Source organism: Pimephales promelas, chromosome 24 (assembly GCF_988280905.1).
Source record: "Pimephales promelas chromosome 24, fPimPro1.hap1.1, whole genome shotgun sequence".
In the NCBI taxonomy this organism is placed as follows: domain Eukaryota; kingdom Metazoa; phylum Chordata; class Actinopteri; order Cypriniformes; family Leuciscidae; genus Pimephales; species Pimephales promelas.
The window spans coordinates 4,182,501-4,206,977 of NC_142792.1; the positions used below are offsets into that span (position 1 = coordinate 4,182,501).

Here is a 24,477-nt window from a genome sequence, read left to right on the forward strand (position 1 = left end):
GAAACAAGAAAAAATGTAGACTGTCCATTGGGAATTGCGTTGGATGATTGTGGTTTGCTATTGGTCGATCTCATGTGAGTGACAGGTTGTCCCGACCTCCTCATCAAAAAAGAGATAGGGAAGGGATGAATGTTTTGAAATAAATATTTGATAACTCATTTATAAATAGGCTACTACAATATTCCATTAAAAATAGCAATTGTCAATTTTGATTTCATGGTGACTTTAAAATATTTCATCAACTTGCAAGTAGTTGCATTTAAAATGATAAAAATAAGTAACATTTAAATTAACAATGAATATTACACTGAAGAGGCTCTAAAAACAAACTACAACTGCTTTAAATTTTTGGTACAGAAAACACAATTATGCTAAAAATCAATGGATAATCTTTGAGCAGCAGAAAATGAACTCGAGTTGCATAAACTGCTAAAAGTTAGTCATCTAATTTCTTTTCTTGGAGACTGATCCTAACTTTTTTAAATCATTTATATAAGATTGGTCTAATTTAAATCCGAAAAGTGAGACAGATTACAGTAACTCTTCTCTAACTGCTTTTTTTCAATGTATTTCCTGAGTCCTATTGCATGAGGTCAAAAATGCGAGAGCTTGTCCATGGCATCTAAGCATTTAATGTAGTAAAACAGTGTGTTTTCTTACTGATGTGTAGGCCCAGATGGTATCTGTGGACTTGTTCACATTTTCTGCACCATTTGATTGGGGGGGGTCAAACAAAACTGAGGCCACGTTTGCACTGCTGGTCATGATGCCCAATTCCAATTTGTTGACTACATGCAATATAAAACTGACCATATCCGATATCTGCATTTACACTGTACACTTGGTGAAACAAGCCAAGGTCGAAAAGGAAGTAAAAACGATGCAGTCGATCACCAATTTACACGGATCCACGTAAGCAACTAAAAACTGTATTATTCATGCCAGGCCAGTAGTTGGCGATGTCACTTTACAAAGAAACACTATCCTCCTATAGACTGAATGTGCATGACGTCACCATTTTCACAAATTCTTGTTTTTGTAGTTTACATGGAGACAATAACAGTGTAAAAAACTTGCACTTTGAACTTGCACAAAAGTTAGCATTTTCAGGCCCCTAAAACGGCATTGTCGTGTGTAAATGAACGGAATTATCAAAATGTTTCATTGACGAACATGATTTGCATGGGGATGTGTAGAAGTTTGTGAAAGAATCCAATATGTATGATTCATTTATTTCATGAAATATGTAGCCTTAAACCTAATGACCATGAGGTTGATGCATGCCAGACAGTGGCATAACAACAGAGCCAAGGCAGTGCAGTCACACTATGTTTGAGTGTGTGTTTTTTGTCTTCTATTTATTTGTGTGTCAGGAGGTCTCTCACCCTTTCTACATGCCTAAATGCATTTTTTTTCACCAAACTGTCTTCTGGCTAAGGATTCAAACTTTGCTTCTGCGTGGTTTATTTCATTGCTCACATTGAAAGACGGATAAAGAGACCAAAACTCCAGATTTGCACATGCAAATCACATTTGTACACAGCAACTGTGCTTAAAAGGGAGACATTTTTTCCCCTCTTGCAATAATCTAACAATGACTTTTACAGCCACGTTCCACGCAGGCACTTCTCCAAACGGCCGAGAGCTTTTGAAATCAGCCTCTTGTGTTTATTCCCTTTGATTAGGGCAGTAAATCTAGGAATCCATGAGTCCGTTCTTCAGGATCTCACATGCGATGTGTCAGTCTGATATGGGCGAGAGCACAAAAAGAGAAGAGGAAACCTCCCATTTGTGCCTTGTGTCCGTGTGGTCCCCGCGTTCCTGTGTTTGCTCCCCGCAGCAGGAATTCCTACCTTTCAGCTCGGGATCGGCATTCCCAGGAAGACGCCCTTCAAAGGAGAATTGGAGGAAGTCCTGATATAGACAGTTTTACGGTCGTTTAACGCAGATGCTCCGCTCAGAGGATGCTGGAGCAGGAAATGGTTTCATTTCGCTTCTTTGGGAGTTTGGAAAAAAAGGAATGGGCGACAGTATGTGGCGTACGATGAGCTTTTAAGTGTGGACTGGAGTACGAGATCAAAATGTCAATTGCTGTATGTATAATGAGATCTGTGTCACATATGTAGAGGAGTAATGAATGAGTGTATATACATGTGTGTACCACTGCACAGTACTTCCTGATTAATATCTGTATACTGAATTGGCAGCGTTTTTCGAGCACTTCCTCCTTTGTCACCACAGGTTTGGCCAAAACATGCTGTTTGTGCCTTTACACACACTCTAGCTGATATTCCAATCAAAAGCATCTGAAAAGACTAAATTGAAAGTCTTGTAAAGCAAACATGAAATCAAAATGGAATTTACTTTCTTTAGGTTCAGTGTTAAAAATGACAGTGTGAACGCTAAGCAAACCAGGACTAAATGTATCATTTTCTTTTTTTTGGTCCAGATTGATTTTAGCCTCTCCTGTTTGATTTCTCATTATTTCACCAATCCTGTGATGACTTCCAGAGCCGTCAGTTTGATGAGCGAAAATCAGGGTGAAAGTTTATGCTTGTTCGTCTTTGTCAAAATTATGACAAAGACTTTCCCAAAATAAGGCTTTCTGCAACCAGGGAGTTCCTCTTGGCCAATAAAACATTCTCCGTGTCAGAGCTTTCCACACTAGTGAGTCAGCCAGCATCATTTCTCAATCTAGCGCTTCGTCTCGTCCGTTCCCTCCATCCATCCATAGACCTTATTCAGAGCAGCGCCATGACAGGTATGAAAGTGAGGCTGTGAGGGATAGACTTACGGTGTTTCCAATGGCATCCGCTGTAAAAAGCGGAATAAAGCTCCTAGATTACTTACAATTTTCCACAGCTTACATTGTCAGGAGTTTTTTGTCAACTGACATTTCTTTGAAAGATGTTTTTCCAGTGTTTCATGAGCAGAACAATCCGAAAACACATTAAATAACAATACAGCCCATTGAAGAGATGCAAGTCTATCCCTCACAGCCTCGCTTTCATTCTCATTAAAAATCAAAGATGGCGCTGCCGTGAATAAGGCGTATTGCTCCGTCTCAGGAGCTCTGGCTCAGACAGCAGGAGGGCCACAGCAAATCCGACCCGCCCTGTTTGACGGACTTACAGTTGTCAAAGGGTATGATGTGACGCTAGTTAAAACTGAGAAGTGTGTTTAAACTCACTCACACACACATTTGACTAATTTGAATTCTAGTCAAACTGGTTTCCGACGGATGTCAGACCTCAACCTGATGTCCTTTCTGTCCTCCACCCAGGTCTTCCTGCACTCTGGCCCTCTCCTGCACTGAAATAAGAAGAAAAAATAGGCAGAAACTCAACAATACAATTAGTTTACACAAGATATGTCACCTAAAAATGAAAAGTCTGTGGTCATTTATTCACCCTCGTGTTATTATGATAAAAAGACAGTTAACATTCTTTCCTCTATGAAACACAAAATGAAACAATATGATTGAAAGCTTAAATATCTATTGAAACTACTTAACTCATATATAAATCTTTTGATGGAAATAAATATTGTGATGTTATTTCCATCAAGAGGTGGATACATTTGTGGTCTAGATCTTGTATTGACAATGCAAGAGTTCAGCACTGAGTAAAGTCTCTTCCACCACATCCAAAAGACTTACAATGAACTTCCAACAATTCTTTCGCAATTTGAGCCTGGTGAATCTTGACATTGTCATCCTGGAATATGACCACAATGTGTCTTCCTACATGGTTGTTGAAGAAATTAAAATATACAAACTGCACCAATCAGGCTTCGAATAACTGTTGCCAATAGCATAAAACATGATAGAAACATAACAATCATAGCAATAATGATCCAATCATAGAATTTGCCTATTTAAATCCAAACAGCTACTTTTTTTTGGCCAGGCAGTGTATATTATAAAATTATTTTATTTTTTGTTTTGTCAAAAAATATGTTTCAGCCCCTGCTCAAAGTGTACTGGTTTTGTAATGGATATATAGTGGAATTGAAATATTTCCCAAAATGTAACTAGTGACAAAGAGCAAAAGGTTATGAGCAAACTAATATTAAGTGTGTGACGACAGCATTCGCAGGAAGCGGCCCAAGCAAGATTTAAACTTCCTGTTCTGTTGGGCTTTTAACATTGAGCCACTTCCTGTTGGAGTCAATCCCAGACCACATGCATGAAGCAACTCACTCCTGTTTACTTGAAAGTCCTTATCTTACACCCAATGGATCCACTTCCACATTGACTTTAACGTTGTCTAAATTAGAGTGCTGTAAAAAAATTATTATTTTTCTTTTAGAAATATCAATGATCCAAGAAGTGTAGTGGAGTAAAATTTAACATCACTCAAATCATGTTAACTCTGCATATGTCTAAGGTTTTTTGAAGGAATATGAGTTGATATCTTTATGCACATCCTGTTTCGTGATATCGCAGCTTCCTGTTTGTGTCCAACCTCAGCGCCACAGTTTAAAGAACACTTTTAGGCAGTTTTCTGCTCTGAAATCCATTCACAAAAGCTGGATGATCTATCCTTATCTGCAACATGGGCGGCCATCCAATGTGTAAAGATTGAGTATGTGCATCTTTGCATGTCGTACTTTTTTCAGTATCAAGGTCTGATAATGACGGTTTGGGTGATTGTTTAATGATTCAGCAGCAGATAATATAAAGGGAAGTGTTTAACTTCACGTTTTTTCCCTATGTCATTCTGGGTCAGCCGGTATTTTGATAAAACATATACTACCATTCGAAAGTTTACGTTTTTTGTTTTTTTTTTAAATGTTTTTGAAAGAAGTCTCTTGTGCTCAGCTCAACAAGGCTGTAATATTATGAAATAATATTACCATTTAAGTTGTTTTTAATGTACTATATTTTAAAATGTAATTTATTCCTGTTATGGAAAAGCTGAATTTTCAGCATCTTGTGTTCAGTGTCACATGATCCTTCAGAAATCATTCTAATATGTTGATTGGCTGCTCAAGAAACTTTTATTTGGTAATGCTTTAGATTACAGCCCAGACTGTGTAATTAAGAGGAATTTACACTGTAACTTTCTGTAATTATAGTAAAGTACTTACATGTAAGTATAAGGTAATAATATGTAAAGTTTGGGGAATAAAGGGGTAACAGAATTAAAAAATATATTTATACTGTAAAATTTAAAGAACTAAGGGGTGCTTATTCTACTATTAAAATACAACAATCTTACATTTGGGAGCAATTTAGCGAAAACATTCACTGCGCACCGTTTAGTAGCAATGACATACATAAAGTATAGGCTTTTTAAAAATGACAGGGTACATCTATGCATTTATTAAAAATAATAATAATAATAATTTGATTGCAAAAGTGCAGATGTTTATGTTTGGGCTAACATGTTTCGAGGCGAGAAAAGCTAAGACTATTGCAAATTTTTTTAAATATACTGGGAAATATATCTGGTTTCATGTGAGGGTAACAAGCACCACTACATGAAACAAGAGTATCTTTCCCCAATATTTAAGCAAAAGTTGCAATAGTTTTCATTTTCAGTGCACTTTTGTTATCAAGATTACTTTATAAATGCATATATATGTACCCTGTAATTTTTAAAAAGCCTGCACACTGTTTCACCATTATTTCAAAAAGGTATGTTCTCGCTAAATTGCTCCCAAATATAAGATTGTTATATCATAAACAGTAGAATAAGTTCCCCTTAGTTCAATAATACTTACAGTATAAATATTTGTTTAATTCTCCTGGTTGTTAACGCTTTATTCCCCAAACTTAAAATATTGTTCCCATATACTTACATTGTAAGTACGTCATAGGTACACTATAATTACCGAAGGTTGCGCTGTAAAATTGCTTCAATTATGCATTACTTTCCGGGCTGTAATCTTATTTTGTGTAAACTGCGATAAACATTATAGCAGCTTTTAAAAATATGTTCAGTCTTGTGAACTTTTAAGCAGTAGTGAAACTTAAAGAACTGATTTTTTTTATTTTTGGGTGACCTATATGTTTAAAAATTCCCTTAATGCTTGTAGGTTTTTGAACTATGTTGTGCCCCCTTATCACTACCTGGTCCCTTTAATCGATGTTCATAAACAGGGTTTTGTGGACAAACTCCATGTTTGCCTTGTTAGTAATCTCTGTTCACGAGTGGGTGTATTTGCCTGCCTTTGAATGGACACCTCCATCCCAAAGAGGGACGGTCGATGCTGGAACATGTTGCTTGTTTGCGAGCCATTCCTGTGTCAGTCTTTCTGTCTGATAGCCCTTTGTTGTTTATGGGCCTGAGCGTTAATGTACAACAGAACAGGAAATGCTTGCTGAGTTTGTGGGAGGGCACCCAGGAATGACGTTTTTTGTTCATGCGAGAGATGAAGAGCGCAGAGGGAAAAGGGGAAATTAAAGGGAGAGGATGGATTCAGGAGCACGAACGCGCGTTCTTTAATGTGGCTGGATTTATACGACTGATGCTCCGGTCTCTCCCATTTCACCACTTCCTGTGAGAAACCTGCATGGATGGTTAAAGGAAAGTTTTTACATAGCAAACGCAATCATTCCTAGAAGGATGTCTGATTATCAGATCAAGGCGCCGGTCCGTACACATCCAGACACGAACTAAATGTGGCTTTGCAGTACCACAAGATCTCCCTTCAGATAATCAAACCTTGTTATGGTCATTTAAAAACGTCCTCACGCCACCTTTTCTTGACCAATAAGCAAGCAATGCAAGCAGAGTGTAATCTTGGCTAATTTAAATTAGATAGACACTTAATGAAATTACACCACACTCTCACCACGTTCACATTGCTTTAAATCCATACCGGGGGAAAAAAACAGCATTGTTACTAAATCTAGCAAGCAAAAATTTGAGGTGCTCAACTGCTCCAAAACTTTGAATACCTAATTTTAGGCAAAATTCCATGGTAGCAAGACATCAAGCTGGGTTTTGTGTCAGCCTGATCATGATTATTAAAATGTAAATATACTGTTGATATTAATAATGTGACTTCTCTGCTCTAACAGATATGGAGAGTGCCATCACGCTGTGGCAGTTTCTGCTGCAGCTACTGCTAGACCAGAGCCATAAGCACCTGATCTGCTGGACGTCCAATGATGGCGAGTTCAAGCTGCTCAAATCGGAAGAAGTCGCCAAACTTTGGGGCCTACGCAAAAACAAGACCAACATGAACTACGACAAACTTAGCCGAGCACTACGCTACTACTATGACAAGGTTACACAAGCTCACATTTCACAAATGAAAGCGCCTTTCAGGCGTCTGACCAATGATAATCATCAATCCGATCTCATGAGAAAACTTAACTTATAATGTAATATGTATTACATACAGAATTGTATCATTTTTTATAAGAAAATTAAGCATTCAAGTCCACCCCTTAAAGGAGTAGTTCACTTTAAAAAAAACTTTAGCTGATAATTTACTCACCCCCATGTCATCCAAGATGTCCATGTCATTCTTTCTTCAGTCGAAAATAAATTAAGGTTTTTGATGAAATCATTCTAGGATTCTTCTCCATATAATGGACTTCAGTGGGAACCAAACGGTTCAAGGTCCAAATGAGAGTTTCAGTGCAGCTTCAAAGGGCTTTAAACGACACCAGACGATGAATAAGGGTCCTATCTAGCGAAACGATCGGCCATTTAAAAAATAAATAAAAAAGTTTAAGTTTTATAAGCACAAATGCTCTTCTTGCTCATGCTCGTTCGCGACTTGAACTCGTTCATCAAAATGAACAAATCTTTTTTTGAGTCATTTGGTTCATTCAATGAACAATGAACACGCACATCTTGGATGACATGGGGGTGAGTAAATTATCAGCAAAAGTTTTTTTAAAAGTGAACTAATCCTTTAACCTTACAGTTAGTGGGGCAGATCGTACTAAAACGTATGACTGAGATGAGATCGTACGAATTGGCCACCAAATGTAAAATAGTTACAAATTGCAATGAGAGTTTGTTGTAATCATCCTCTTTCTCTTGCAGAATATCATAAAGAAGGTGATTGGTCAGAAGTTCGTGTACAAGTTCGTCTCATTCCCTGATATTCTGAAGATGGATCCCCAAGCAGTGGAGCTCGGTCGGGACGGGGGTCACGTCGCAGGGGGCGTCATGTTACAGGAGGTGGAGTCTGACGGTGAGGGGGAGGAGTCTCCGAAGCTGTCGCTGTCGTCGCTGAGAAGTCCCATCTGTAGGAACGAGTATCTTCACTCTGGTCTGTACTCGTCCTTCACAGTCAGTTCCCTCCAAAGCCCGCCGCTGCTGCGTCCAATTAAAACCGAGAAGCAGCGAGGTGGCGAACGAGAGGAGGAGGGACAAACAGTGATTCGGTTTGTCACTAATCGATCAGAGAAGGTCGTTCCCCTTGCATCCTCCCCACCACCTGCATCCGCGGATGTTTTCTTCACTTCGAAATCCTCCCCCTGCTCATCCCGCAGCCCCTCCCCCACTCATAGCCCTGTCTATATGCTGCGGCAGGGGCGGAGCCCGGAGGTTCGCATAGACGAATCAGAGCAGATCGCTCAGCCTCTAAATTTATCATCCGGCCACCGGGAGCGAGCCCAGAATCAGGCCACGCCTCCCGAGAGGAGGACCGGTAACAACGGACTGCCTCCCAAAGCTCGGAAACCCAAAGGGCTGGAAATCTCCGCCCCTTCCATATTGCTTTCAGGAAGTGACTTGGGCTCCATCGCCCTCAACAGCCCAGCACTGCCCTCAGGGTCCCTCACGCCAGCCTTTTTCACTGCACAGGTATCAAACTATGTCACATGTTCTTGTATTTGTATGTTCACACAGCCTAACACACACATCTGTTCCAAAACCCAATGAGCTGCCTATCTAGACAGCGTTTTAAGGCATGAAAGCAAAAGCCGTTTCCAAAACATGGGCAAAATATACAGTGACTTCTTTTGGCTAATAGCTAATAAGCCCAGAATGCATTGCAACAAATGTACACAACTATGTATTTATAATATTATAATTTTATGCATTTAGCTTCCCAGATAACAAACTGACATTGAATCAACGTGGAAACATGACATCGAAACAACGCGTCATTCTTTCAAAACTAACGGAGAATTAAACTAGAAATCAACGTTGTTTCAACGTTATGAAAGCAAACCAATTTTTCGATTTTCATTTAGCTTTGAAGAATGCTAGCTTTGAAGCTTTGAAGAATGAACCAACGTCTGAAGTTGGTTCAACGTTAATTCGATGAGCAAAATCAACGTTGTTTCGATGTCATGAGAGACGTCGTTTCCACGTTGATTCAATGTCAGTTTGCTGTCTGGGTTAGCAACATGCACATGTAAACCGCTATCGTAATCAATAAAAGGCAAGGTAAGCTCTGTGACAAAACTAAAACTAATACTAATACTAACAATATGCTAATTTAAATGAAAAGTAGATATTTTTTGTGCTCGATAGAATGTAGTGTTGTTAGCCTAGCAACATGCTAATGTGAATCAACAGTGAAAAGGCAAGCTAAGCAGTAGAGATAGCAAGGCAGCAAGGTGTTTGAAAAATAGGTAATATCGTTCTGATTATGAAAATGGAGTCAGTGACTCCCTCTAGTACATTAGACGTTTACTTACATTTACCAAATATATTAATAAAAGTAGTCTAAGTGAAGATGGACTATGTACTAAATAAGTGCAAACTATTTTTATGCTTGGTTAAATTAAGTTGTTAGCTTAGCAATATGCTAATTTTCCCCTTTTTTGTGTGAGATTGTTGCTGCCTATGTAGAGCTTTCGAATCAGCTTTTTAGGTTTTGGAACAGAGCTACAAATGAACTCAAAAAGAGTCTATCTGGCACTTTTTATAGGCCTTCAACAGGTAACAAATAGACAGGACACACTTAGCCTACTGGTAATACAATTCTGTGAGATATTTTGGTCTGGGTGTGTAGGGAGAATTGTGTGGCAGGTGGACAGGATTTTTAAAAAGAGGTATATGAGACAGGATGAGGGACAAGACTAGACAGAAGGGCACAAGCGAGAGAAGAGAAACCTGTAAGTAAAGCCATATGTGCGTAATCTCGCACACTACAGCATAGTGACACGGGACAGAGAGAAACAGAGCGAGAACAAGAAATTGATTTCACATGCTGCCCTATAGCCACAACCTGGTGATCCAAAGTCCATGACCCATGGGAAGCTACATACTCAAGTCGAATTCTCTCTCACTTTCTCTCTTAAAGGGACAGTTCACCTTAAAATGTATTTCCCGTCATCATTTTCTCACCCGCACCCAACTTCAATGCTTACGAGAAACACTATCGTATGCTTACAGCTGAACGCAAAATCTTTCAAAGTATGCACCATTTGATAGCGTAAACTATTTAGCTCTAGAAGCTTTGAGCGGTATCCCTCAACCCCCTCACTCAAGCATTCATCAATGTGGGGGCGTCTGTTGTTGTCGTTGCCGTCTTCAGTACTTCTTGTTCGCTTTTCGCATTCGCTTTTTTACGACTGTGAACATCGGATCGGGCAATGTTGCCACCTTGTGGACCAACTAATTAGTGCAAGAAAATTCAAGGTGCGTGTGCAAACTAAGTATTTAGAAAAATACACAATGTGCATTACTCATAGCTTAGCATGCGCATAAAAAGTATACTTTACGCCAAAGCAGAAGTTAAGCCACTCTTTTCCTTACAACAAGTGAAAATTCATCCAAGGGATTTTTTTTCTTTGTTTTTTGTTTCTGTAGGACTTCAGTAGCCTCGGAAAACCCAGACAACTTCCAGCAAATTTAGATTTGCTCTGAAATTTAGTCTGGCAAATAAGCTCAGTCAAGCCCATTTCCAATCCGTCGAAATCGCGGCACCGATCAGAAACGTTGGGGCGGGCTTTACACGATGACGACAGCGCTGGGATTTTGAAGCAGATTTTGTAGCCTACATTACAAAGATGGATGCTGCCGTCAAACATCACTAGTTCGAATCAGCTATCGCGTTTGTTTTAAGCGATTTGAACGTTTCCTTTTTGTTAAAAACTAAGCAAAGAAGAACACTCGGAGATGTTTGATGTTGCATACATCATCTCCTTCATCGCTCTGATTGGTTTTAGGTCTACCCGCGACATCCATTGGTGACGCCCCTCTTGAAATGATTTGTCTATGACGCTTTGCCAGACCATAACTCAGTTACAACTGAGAATGGTCTGGTTTTAACCTTTAACCAGGCTTGTACTATTATTTATGGTGACTGTCTTTTTGCTGTTTGACATTCCCGAGGCCGTTTAAACCTGGTATTAAGATGCGTTTTGGTCGATCGGATCACAAGTAGACGACTTTCGACTACTTCCAGAGGTAGTTAAAAACGCATTAGACCGGATTGCTTTCGTAGTGTAAGTGCTCATGTGGTCAAATGTGTTCAAACAGCCACAAAACACTTTCCCCCGATTGTGATCCGATCGACCAAAACGTATCTTAATATCAGGTGTAAACAAGGCCCTAGTGACCATCGTCTTTGTTTTATAGAAAAGAGCATTTGGGACACATCCACAGAAGACGAGTTTTGAATGACAAAGTTGAGCTCATGACAGAAGATTAATTGGGGGTGAACTGTTGCTTTAAACACCATTATTTCATAACCCGAGATTGAGCAAAGACTGCTCAGAGATATTATCTAGGTCCAGGACAGTTGCATTTGTGCTGCATACCCTGAACGCTTCAAATTTGTCCCGTTCACAAAAAAAATATGGGAAATTGTTAAAGGGGTGCTCAGACTTCTTCCGCATGACAGGCTTCACATGATATGGCCTTGCCTGCTAAACGAAACACAGACGTGCCTGGACATGCAGAGACTCGCATTCGTCTCTCCAAAGTTTCGGGATTTCATGATCCATGACTTCAGTGACTAACTAATACAAATACCATCTCATGTTCCTGTTCCCCCCTTTCACAACTGCTTCTTTACTCCTCTTTCTACAGACTCCCTCTGGATTGCTGTTGACGCCCAGTCCTCTCCTGTCCTCCATTCATTTCTGGAGCAGCCTGAGTCCCGTAGCCCCTCTCAGCCCCGCCAGGCTACAAGGCCACAGTTCACTCTTTCAGGTACGCACAAAACATTCCCCCTGTAAAAATAGGAATCTGAATGCGAGAATGTGGCTGTTCATTTATTTTGGTTTAGCATTGACATGCGAGCATGTTTTAGAAAGGGATTTGCTTGTGTTTTGCTAGTGTGCGTTTGTGTTTGGTGTCGTGTTTCAGTTTTCATGTGAGCGAGAGGGGAAATCCTGTGGATACTTCCTGTTCTGACCCGAGGGAGAGTGTGTAGGGAGGTGTGTGAGAGCGAGAGAAAAAGACAAAGCAAACTGTATATTTATGCTCATCTTGCTTTTTGAGGGGAGCGTTCCAGCCTTTACTGTAAACATCGCTAGGCAGCAGGAAACCATTATGGTAATCACAGCGACTGCTTGACTCTGCCTTTACAGGGATAGTGACAGTTCTTGATGTGCATTTTGTACTACCACACACACACACACACACACACACGTACAGACAGATGCGTACACTCACTCCCCCACTCTCACTTCCTCCGTGGTCGGCTGTAGTGGGAGTTTTCTGGTTGGTCACATGACTGTCGTTCCTGACGTTATTGGCTGCGGTGTGGAAAACTCTTGCTGCTCATCTGTTTTATTTCCTTTTAAAATGCCATTTTTTATACCTGTAAAATAAAGAACAAAAAAAAAAGATGCTTTTAAGATGTTTTCGAGTCACTCTGGGAAACGGATTTACTGTGCGTGTATTACTGTGAGTGTGTGTGTGTGTGTGTGTATTAGGGTTTGGAAACAAGCTACAGATGTTTCCGCTCTGCATTGGATATGGGGGAAAAACAGCTTCCTGTTAAAAAAGGGAGGGGGTGATAACTGAAAAAGACTCTGTCTGTGTGTATAGTCAGCTCTCACATAACAGGAAGTTCCTCTCCTAGCGCTACCATGATGCCTTATGACTACGAGTGTGTTTATGTGAACCACAAAGACAAGCTTTTTTTTGTGGGGAGAAAAATGTTTTAGGGAAGATATTTAGGAACTACAAAAAAAAAAACCTCCAGTCATATTCATCTAAAAATCTAAAGTAATACTAAATAAAATGCTTTTTTTTTTTGGTATTTCGACGTTTTTGTTAAATTTATGAAGTCTAATTGTAACTTCACAATTTGTCGTACTGAATTTAACTTATAGTTCTAAAAATAATAATAAAATAAATAATTTAATCATGAAATCATCACGATGCTAAAATTGGTCCCACATGCTTACTTTTGTTTCTTTATACACACTGTATAACACACACCTGGGCATTCCTTTATTAGGCTCAACCCAATAATACATACAAACACTACTTACTAAATAAATACAAGGAAATGTCAAATCTCGAAGAAAAACATTAGTTTTTACATTTTAACGTTAGTTATAATGATGATAATAAAACATTGCCTATTAAAAACTACATGGACTTTTCTTAATAAGATTTGCCCATTGAGATGTGAACTTATTTGCCCCGGTCAAGTTACTATTCTCCATTAGACGGCACTTCCTGATACAATTATTTGCATTTGTTTTTTAAACACTAAGAAGCATTTGCGTCACAGTTACTATATGAACACATTGTGATTCAGTGTGTGTAGCATTACCTCAATGTTCTGTTTGCTTTCTGACTCTTTCACAGTTCCCCTCCCTGTTGAACGGGCCGCTCCCGGTACCCCTCCCGAACCTGGACTCCTCCTCCCTCCTCCTGTCCTCCAGCGCTCAGAAATCCTGATTTCTGGACAATTCATATATCCACCCCCCCAGAGTTAAACCTTTACTCTCACACTAAGAAGGAATTAAGGACCTTCATGTCATTTTTTTGAGCCAGACTGCACTTCACCCTCTTGTGGCCACCATCACCTATAGCACCCTTCAGTTCTGTTGAGTTTTGGACCAGCAAACTTTGTGTTTTCTTTTTCAACTCAGGCTGCAATCCAACAAGCTCACCAAATTCCTCCGCAAGCTTTTAAAATAGGGAATTATTATGAGCTAATGCCAAAGAACATGAAGTGTCCTTTTGAGAAGATGGTGAGTCATTGGAAATGGAGCCTTAGAGAATCTGTAGTCTCGTTTTAATGGAGAACATGTCTCTTCGACAGTCTCAAATCGAGACAAACGATGCCGGACGACAGGAAACACGTTCAAACCAGCGTAGACTTTCTGTTCCTCCTCAAAACATGATGCTTTCCAACAGTTCTCCATTCCCAAGGTGCTTCAACTGGAAAGATCTCCCGCTTTTGTCGACCAGTTCAGACTTCGAAGAAACATTTAAACCATATTAAAGGAATCTCGTTAGCATTTAAGTCTCTTTTTTAGTTCTCTGAGGCTGTGAACCGGGTTTCTGTTTGATATTGTATGATATTGCGTTATATGCACTGTGCTTTAAATGTACTACCGGCTGTGCCTTTTGTGTATTTGTATTATTTTCCTGCTTAAATGCATTTTGTAATAGACGAAATTCCATTTCAATATTGGAAAGAAAAGCTTTGTAATAGCTTCCGGTTATTTTTTTCATTAATGAATTGATTAAAAAGTGTATTCTCGTATTGATTTTATATTTTTTTGCTTTTCAAGAGTCAAGAAAATGTGCCTTGTGTTTTATAAATAAAATCAAGCATTGAATGCGACTCGACATTCTCACGTCTGATCAAACACCTCGCACCATTTCAGGATGAAATACACACAAACACAAAGATAATAAACAGACGGAAGAGATTTCGCTGTAAGAAACAGACCATGTTTACTTCACTGATTAAGAGAAATAAATATCTGCAGTACAAAGAGTTAAACGGTCAATTCAGCCGACAGCAGGTGTTCTGAGAGCGTCGGAGGCGGAGCTTACAGGACAACACTCATCCCATGCGTCACGCAATCACGCACACACTCGCGCACGCATTCTCCAGAAACAATCGACTCCGGTTTTACAATATTAATTAACATCTGTCAGTTCAGAAAAAATTCAAACAGTCATTTAAAATCTGATATCGTCTGGGTTCTTCGTGTTTATAAATGCTGGGAAAAGAAACATTGGTCCAACGCTGCTGTCAAAAAGTCATTTTTTTGTGTTGTCGTTACTTTTTCTTTTTATACACACACAATATCTTTTTTTCTCTTCTGAATAAAATCAAGCACACATTTGAGACAGTCGGACTCCAACATGCCACTTTAAGATACCATAATTCACAGAAGAGTCAATATGTAACATTTAAAAAAAAAAAAAAAAATCTCTTAATACTGTTAATGAAACTAGCTCATCTTCATAGCCGTCACTTGCGTGGAGCAATGGGCTCTGTACAGTTACTGATCTCCATATTCACACATACACTAACACTTTCTCGCTCGATCGCACACTCGGAAGATTCAGAGGAGCTCTATTAATAGGAGAAAGTCATTTGCAACTGGTTTTGATGATGCATCAGGAGCTCCGACTGTAAAAGAAAGAAATCAAAAATCTTCAGTTCCGACAGGAAGTTTTCACTGTTAATGAACGAATGAATGCAAAAGAGGGGAAAGTTGGTTCTCAGTTCAAAATGGTGAGGTCACAAAGTTCCTGCTGGTCCAGTGTTTGCTTTTTCCACCCTCGTTTTGCAGCTTTCTGAAGCCCACCCGGTTGAGATGGTCCCTGATTGAGATGGCCGTTCACGTGACGAGGCCTTTGAGGAACATATCCATTCTTTTTTTTTTTTTCTTGAAATGATGCTTTAAAACTTGAGGAATGAATATTTGGGAAGGAAAGGTTTTTTCAGGACGTCTTGCATGCTAGGAAAATCCAAAGCAAATTCAAAACACGCACTCCACCTCTGTAAAACCAACATAACAAACGGACAGCTGCGATATCAACAATCAAACAGAGTTTGAATTGTTCTAAAAAAACAAAAAACGTATTGACGTGGGACTGATGTGTCCGGGACAACCAGGAGGGTCGCACGAGAGTGAGGAAGTTACGAAGAGACAGTAGTCAATTAGCAGCAAAACAACTCCTCTGTCAATAAATATATACATGTTCACACACCCTAAGCGTCACACGGGGAAGGGCGTCCAGACGAGGGGCCGATGGGCGTTCTGGCTCAAGGCTGCATGCTGGAGGCGGGACACTGGGAGAGGGGAGGGGGAGGGGAGCAGCGGGATCAACCCTTTCCCCTTCACCACGCATGCACACGCAACAAACACCCTCTCTCAGAGAGCGAGGGGGACTAGTCAGTTAGTCTATACAACACAGACACGGAATGAGAGCCATCGACCTGATCCGTCCAGTGTGTGTGTGTGTGTGTTTGTGTGTGTGCTTGTGTGAGAGTGTGTGTTTGTGATGGCCAGGAGTGTAAGGGAACGCAGCTTAAAACAGCATGCTCTGCCGCCTGTTCTTGCTGTTTCCTATAAGGGGAAAGACAGAAAAAAGAGAATGAAGAGGAGGAGAGAACAAAGTGTACAAAGTTAAATTAATTCTAAAAACAATAATTAGTAATTAAAAAAAAAATTATATAGTTACACCCAGAACATTATATCTATATATCTATATATTATTTATTTATTTTTCTAAAATATTTTTCATATGTAATTAATTTAAAATGTATGCAGTTATATTAGTTATTTTATTAGAAGAAAACAGAGGGCATACAAGGTTACAAAATAATTATAAAATAACATATGCATAAATAACTAGTTATACAATAATTTATTAAAAATATAATTTAAAATGTGATTTAAATTCTGCATTACACATTATACACACACACGTATACAATGTGTGTATGTATGTATATATATGTGTATATATTAATATGCGTAAATATACATACACACAAAATTTTATATATATATATATACTATATATTTTTGTATATATATATATATATATATATATATGCTATACATTTAATTAATTAATTTAATAAAACATTTAAAATATATATATTTAAAGTTAGAATTCATTTTGATTTTTTTTTTTTTGTACAAAAAAAAATTAATACAATTATTTAATTCAATAGCTATAGTTTAACTGCAAGAGGCACAGGTATCAGTTAATTGCTAATTTAAAAAAAATCACCCAAAATCATCCTCATTAATTGACCTGGTCAATATCTATTGGTCTCTTACAAACAGTGCCCCGTAGTGTCAGTTCCAGAAAATACTTACACAAATGCCTGAGTATTACCCATTCTGGTTGACAACTAATAATAAAAAGTTTCTGATCAGAGCACTGATCAAGCAAACTCATACCTGTCTCTGGGTACGAGGAGTTCCGGTAACCGGGGTCCCTCTGAAGCTGCACTTCCTTCAGTGTAAATATAGATATGTCTGCAGAACCACAGCACATCATGAGAATGAGTGACATATGAGTGACCAGTGTGTGTGTACGATCATGCAGTGGTACATGAGCAGTGGTGTGTGTGTGTGTGTGTGTATGTAAGGGCACTCACTCTCTGGCAGTGTTTGCACACGCATGCCTAGACTCTTGAAGTAGGGTTGTTTCATCGATTCATCTGCAGAGATCCTCTTCTTGGACTCATACTATGGAGAAAACCAAAATAAACGAGGATGGCTCTGTCAGACTGATAAAGGGTTTTTATTTTATTAACAGCATTTAAAATGTACTTAAATCTGTGTGCAAAATAAATAAATATTAATAATTATCACTGTTACTATAACTACTGAGGAGTACACATCTTTAACAATGAATAGCTCTGAATTATTATTATTTTTTATTTTTTTTATGTCACAGAGACTTATAATTGTTTGATATAAGTGAAGGCCTTTATTTGATGCAATCCATAGATCTGGCACATTCTTACCCTTAGAAAGGACAATAACAACTCTATTCCTTCAGTATCCAACCTGAGAGAGAGGGAGAGAGAGAGATGTGACCATCGCCAGGTTGACAAATCAGACGGGCAAACGAAAGGAAGGAAGCAAACGGCCTCAGAAATTCCAGAGGAAATCCTGCTTTACTGGCACGCACACGGATTTCTAACACACACCAGAACATACACAAACTTTCCCACAGCAGCATCAGCACACTCACACACAGGCTTTGAGGTCATGGTCATTTGCTCTGTGTGGCAAGACAAACACACTGAAGCCACAGCACAGTCGCTGAGTACACAAACTCACAACAAACACACTGTATGAAACAGTAAATGCAGCACCTGTACACACACACAGAGATACAGATACAATGGTACCTGGGTGCATGATTGATGAAGGGCTGAGGCTTGTATTTGGGGAAGTTGTAGGATTTGAACTCTTCGATGGATGAGATGCTGGGCCAGCTGTCCTCTGTAGGTGTACCTGATCACACAAAGCCAAAACAACACTTTTTACTTTAAACCTAGCCTGCACTACTTGCAAAACATGGTTAACACTTTCTAGTACTGATATTTATGTTGCTGTGGCCAATAATTGATATGATGGCCAAAAAAGTTAGTGTGTGTATCTGAGTAAGTGAGCGCGTGTGTGAGTATGCGTGTGTTTGCATGTGTTGAGAGTGAGTGAGCGCAGAGTTTATATATTATAAAAAAGATATATGGCTGTTAAAAACTATTTCCACACCGAGATGAGCAGTGGAGCGCGTCAGGTAAGAGTCAGCCGGACAGTATTTCAGCTGAACTGAGGTAACCTACCATGTGATCTCACAGTTTCCATGTGTGTGTAAAGCAGGTGAGAAGCACTTCTGAGTCTCAGCACTATGACACGTCTGGTGAGTGAGTGTGTGTGTGGGTTTAGTGTCGTAATGTCTGGAGTTGAAGTGTGCGTTTCATCACACAGGCTCTGAATTGAATCATTTAGTTGGAGAGCTGGCACGAGTGTGAGTGTGTGTGTGTGTGTGTGTGTGTTTCTGCTTACCAAGTAATCGGAAGATTAGATGCAGTTCGTCTTCAACGGTGGATCCTGGGAACAGCGGCCGACCTGCAGCCATTTCATAAAATATACATCCAACACCCCTGAGACCGAGATCAAGAGAGAGGATAAGACAGAGCAACCGTCTGCAGGAGAAGAACGCTGAATGCTGAATGTAAATGAGCATAGCAATATACACACACACACACTACCCACCACATATCGATCTGTGTGGAATACTCTGAGGATCCCAGCAAAACATCAGGAGGTCTATACCATAAGGTCACCACCTCATTAGAGTATGTCTTTGTGGGAACAGACTTGGCTCGTGCTAGACCTACAAATACACACAAACAAAGAGCAATAAATATTATTTTCCTTAAACATATATATATAAAATATACAAATATATATATATATATAAATATACAAATATATATATATATATATATATATATATATATATACGTATACAAATATATATATATATATATATATATATATAAATGAAATGTACAAAAGTTTACCAATAAACAAAAAAATTTACAAAAAAATAAGAATACCATAAAAATGTACAAGTAAAAAAATGTATATTATACTTATTTTATAATATTAAACAAACTGTAACACATAGTGTGTGTGTGTATATACTGTATATATAAATATATATATAATAAAAATGTATGCTTATATATATATATATATATATATATATACATACAGTATATATATTAAATAAAACATACATATATGATTGTGTGTGTGTGTGTGTATATATACACTGCAACATAATGGCAATTTATTTCATTGTTATATTATATATATTACCTGTATATAATATATATGTAATATACATTTGAAAAAATTATATACATGTAAAAAATCTAAATGTATATGAATTATGTGCGTTCATATTCAACTGAATATTTAAGAGCAGTCATTGACGATTCTGAAGCATAGAGGACACAGGAGACATTTATTTAATTTATTTGCTATCACTGTGCTACACATACCAAAGTCAGCCAGTTTGAGTTCACCCCTCTCATTGATGAGCAGGTTCTGTGGTTTCAGGTCCCGGTGCAGAACCTTGCGTTTGTGGCAGTACGCCAGCCCTCGCAAGATCTGGAACAGGAAGATCTAGAACCACACATGGACTACATGTTAGAAGACCACAAATCTTTCATATTGTGTTGCATTGCACTAATACACAACAGTTTGTTGTGTTAAATCCATTTGGGGCTAAATAAATTACAGCAAACAGACATAGGACAGACCTTAACGTTGTGCATGCTCATGATGTTTCCACAATCGTCCATGTACTGCTTCAGATCTTTATCCTACAGGAAAGCCATTGGAAAACAAATGAATAAACAGAACGAGGAGCAAATGGAACAGAATGGCACACAGCAACAAACAGGAGCAGCGTGGGACATTCGCTCACCAGATACTCGAAAACAAGAGTGAGGGATTTGTCTGTGTGGACAATATCATGAAGCGTGACGATATTGGCGTGCTTTAAATCCTTCAATAATGACACTGAAAGAGAGAAAATTGCAGGATAGATCAGAGCAATATCAACATTAGTATCTTAGACGAAGAGCGTGAGAGAGAGACTCCTCACCCTCTCTAATAGCTGTGCATGGAGCGCCCTCCTCATGCTCCAACCGGATCTCCTTCAAAGCTACCAGGTTGTCCGTCAATTTGCTTCGCCCCTTGAAAACAGTGGCATACGTCCCCTAGAATACAATCACAGCAATGATTAGATTTGTATTTAACAGATTAATAATTTACTGATAAGTAGCAACCAATAATTATGTCCCTACTGTGCAACTAACAAAAGAAACATAGTACTTTGGATTGCACCTTATTTTAAGGAGTCCTTGTTACAGTGCAATTATACATTTAAGTACTGAGTAATATTAATTAATAACTTAGGGTTAGGTTTTGGTTTAGGGTCAGTTGCATGTAATTATGAATAACTGTTTACTGTTATTACTATAGTAAGTACAGTGATATTAAGTATACCGAACTTTGATGATCTGAAGACTGTCATCTCAATAACGGCCTTATTATGAACAAGCTCAGTTATATGATTATTTCACTTTTAAATGACCATTTCTGACAGCTGATGAGGGTGAAATTATGAAACTGTACCTCTCCCAACTTGTCCAGTTTGATGTAGGTCTCCAGTTTCCCAAAGCCGATTTCTGACTATAAAAAAAAAAGAAAAAGAGAGAGATTGCTTCATTAATGAGATCTGGTTAATGCTGAACAGCCTGCATGTGTTCAACAGACCTTATCAGGGAGAAACACGAGTCTGGAGTGTTGCTCACCATCTCTGATATCTGCAGCCAAAATCATTTCCCAGACAAAGCCATTAATCACACACACTGTATTCAGACTCCCACGGGCACCAGGGGGCACCAGAACAACATACACCCCCTCTAATTTACACACATGGAGAGGTGGAGGTGAGGGCGACATAGACGGATGACAGCTAAGAACAATGGATGCCAAGTAAACCCAGCAGGGGGGCTTTTCACATGCAAAACCCCCAATGTATGCAGCCTACAGACAAAGAACATGGTATGTGTCTTTGTGCTCAACTGAGGGTACGACACAATGTTCGTAGCGACACACTGGGTTTCTCGTCAATGGGCCGGGTTGATCCGCAGCAGTCCATGTTGTTTTGAAAAGCTTGCTGTGGACTGTGTACTCATTAACTTCAGCTTAATATTCTTCAGATGTAATCTTTTACTCTTAAAAGAACAGCTTAAGCAAAAAATATTTTACTTGCCCTCATGTCATTTCAAATTCATTTGACTTTTTTCCATCTATGGAATATTAAAGTTCTTCAAAAATGTATTTTGCATACATTAAAGTATGTCCAATGAGATTTTTTGTTTTTAAATTAAAAATTTTAAAATATAGGCCATATGGTTTGTGCAATATATTTCAATATGTTTTATAAAGCATGTATATGATAGTTTTGTGCACTGTACAAAAAATTATGATTAATAAATTGACAACGTATGGTTTTAAATTGCTTTAACTCACCAAAATTAAGCAATTTAAACTTTTCTTTTGTTATACCAATTAGATTTTGAATTCTTTTGTAGATTAAACCAATTTTTAAATATGTAATTTTTTTAAGTTAAAATGACAAACATCAAAGTTGATATTACTTAATTTAAGGCATAACTTTTGTCTTTTTTTTTTACAGTGTATAAGCTGTTATTCTATGATCTCATTTGATCAGATCACAGTTTGCAACCAAAAAAGACGCACAAAAAAATTATCGCACAGCTTCAAAAGAATTGTAATGTAGTGCAAAAGCCTTTTGGACTTCATCATAAAACAATAGAACAATAGAACGATAGACAGATAGATAGATAATTTTGGGGTGAAATATGACCTGCATGTCAATGACATTCAACTAGAAAAATCCTTGTACACTAAAGCATTACAAGCTTAACCGAACATATATTAGAAACCCAGAACAGGGCTAATAATATTGCTTTCTGGAGCTTGACGGCTCGTAGTTATTGAATGATTCCACTGCATTGATGGCTAAAACTAGCATCTTACACATTGTTCAAAACATCTCCTGTTGTGTTCCACAGAAGAAAGAGTGTCAAACTAGTTTTGTATGACATGAGGATGAGTAAATGCTGACAGAATTGTCCATTAAACAGATCGAAAACACAGCATTAGACTTAAAAAAAAAAAAAAAAAAAAAAACTTTCTCAATGTTTAAACCCATATCTCTCAGCGTGACAATGGCTTACTGTTTGACAGTCATGTAATAGTTTTAACCCGGGCAGACTGAATAATCTACATAATCCCACATTGTGTTTGTGTGTTTGAAACAAAACGGTTTATTAATCTTGAACACCATGATCTCACATCCATTCATTTCAAATTAGAAACCTAGTTTTTCTATGCAGTGTGGTTGCTAGATAAATGTCCCATCATGCTCTACTCCTGATATGCTCCACAAAGATATTCACACCACATTGCAAGACGCAAGTAAGATGTGGTGATTAATTTGCTTCTGAGATGAAATGGTGAGGTTTGCATGTTTATGTGTTTCAGACGAAGCACAAAAACATACAAAATTAGTAGGGAGCATTTAAGACATTACCTGTTAATGTTGTTAAACCATTATAAAGATGACCCTAAGGGTTTATGCGCACAACTTACCAGCGAGGCTCTACGTGATCGTCGGCTGAGGGGTTGGTCGAACGGCGGACTGCTCAACTGTAGCTTTTCCAGGTAACCGTCAGGAATCCGGATATCAGCAGGCAAAGACAAGCGTTTATTCAGGTCCTGAGAAATCACACACACACAGTCAGTCACAAGGGACAAAATTAGCTGGGTTTATATCAAAGTAGGAATCAGATTAAAAATTGATGCTTGGTGACTAATTTTCATCTGGTTTGTGCATCTCGTCTGAAAGCATTGTGTGTGTGTTTTAAATAAGATAGCGTGACTTCCTACAGCCATTTTCAAACCAAAGCATTAGCATCTTCCATAAATAACCCTCCATCATGCTTCGAATCTCCTCCATTTACATCTCTCTCACGTGTTGTTTTTCTCCACCCACAGGCTACTTATAAAGAAGCGTGCAGCATGAAGAACTTATCAGTCCAATACTTGAGTACTAGATTGAATAAGAGGTGAAAAATTTCACCGCAAATCAAAAGAAACACATAATATTCTGGATTATTTTTGCATTATTTTTAATAACATTAATCTTAAATAATGAATATTTTCCCCTCAATTCTTAATACTGTAATGCAAAAAAAAAACACTAATTGAGCTATTTAAAGTCTCTAGACAGGATGATTTTCATTACTGTCATACTTAATGAGAATCTAATTAGAATCAATGATTTTGAGAATAATGAAAATCACAAAGAAAAAAAAAAGAATAAAGAAATAAATCATGATCCAGAAAAGGGGAAATGACAAAGAAAATGTTACAAACTTGTATGCATAAGTCTTTGTAACACTACTCACATGTTGCATGTATTTACTATAGTAATAACAGTAAATTATGTGTAACTAATACTACATCATACCGTCATTTCAAAGGCAGTGTAACAAATGCTATCACGACATTTTATACTTTAAATTTATATTTTTAAAATTACGTATTTATTTATAATAAATATGAATGATGTTTATTATCATTTTTATATATGTATATTATATTTTTCCCATGTTACTGTAATGAGCTTTTGGGAATAAAAGGAGCTCAAATGCATGAAAATCTTATAAGCCATAATCATAATAGTAGACTATTTTGTTTATGCAATTTCTTTTATTTATGTACCTGGCAAATATGATCTGGACACCCCTTGATGAGATTCAACCGTATATATACACACACAACATTGTTTCAAAATCTACATATTTATTGACATTTGTCTAATAATGTGCATTTAGTCGCAGTAACCCAATTCATACAGCAGGGGGCAACATAACCCCGGAGACCGAGACGGTGAGGAACACATGGTCAAATAACTAGTTCAGACTGAGGTTTGCAATTAAAACCCCAGAATAAGAAGCTTTAAATGCTGTATA

General features: G+C 38.2%; 2 protein-coding genes across 2 annotated transcripts in view; one reads left to right on the top strand and one right to left on the bottom strand.

Annotated features, from left to right (window-relative positions):
* elk3 (ETS transcription factor ELK3) overlaps positions 1-14,682 on the top strand; it is a 17,099-nt gene extending 2,417 nt beyond the window's left edge. The window contains exons 2-5 of the mRNA XM_039667769.2: positions 7,031-7,239; positions 8,010-8,774; positions 11,958-12,080; positions 13,695-14,682. Of these exons, the coding sequence (XP_039523703.2) occupies positions 7,033-7,239; positions 8,010-8,774; positions 11,958-12,080; positions 13,695-13,787 (1,188 nt within the window). The 5' untranslated portion in view covers positions 7,031-7,032 and the 3' untranslated portion in view covers positions 13,788-14,682. The remainder of the gene's footprint in view (positions 1-7,030; positions 7,240-8,009; positions 8,775-11,957; positions 12,081-13,694) is intronic.
* A 94-nt stretch (positions 14,683-14,776) lies between these two features.
* cdk17 (cyclin dependent kinase 17) overlaps positions 14,777-24,477 on the bottom strand; it is a 42,990-nt gene continuing 33,289 nt past the window's right edge. Inside the window, exons 5-17 of the mRNA XM_039667740.2 lie at positions 23,093-23,218; positions 21,044-21,100; positions 20,511-20,625; positions 20,331-20,425; positions 20,164-20,226; positions 19,903-20,026; positions 19,106-19,226; positions 18,896-18,993; positions 18,235-18,340; positions 17,845-17,887; positions 17,473-17,563; positions 17,273-17,350; positions 14,777-16,426 (exon numbers count right to left, since the gene is read on the bottom strand). Coding sequence (XP_039523674.1) covers positions 16,389-16,426; positions 17,273-17,350; positions 17,473-17,563; positions 17,845-17,887; positions 18,235-18,340; positions 18,896-18,993; positions 19,106-19,226; positions 19,903-20,026; positions 20,164-20,226; positions 20,331-20,425; positions 20,511-20,625; positions 21,044-21,100; positions 23,093-23,218 — 1,155 coding nt within the window. The 3' untranslated portion in view covers positions 14,777-16,388. The remainder of the gene's footprint in view (positions 16,427-17,272; positions 17,351-17,472; positions 17,564-17,844; positions 17,888-18,234; positions 18,341-18,895; positions 18,994-19,105; positions 19,227-19,902; positions 20,027-20,163; positions 20,227-20,330; positions 20,426-20,510; positions 20,626-21,043; positions 21,101-23,092; positions 23,219-24,477) is intronic.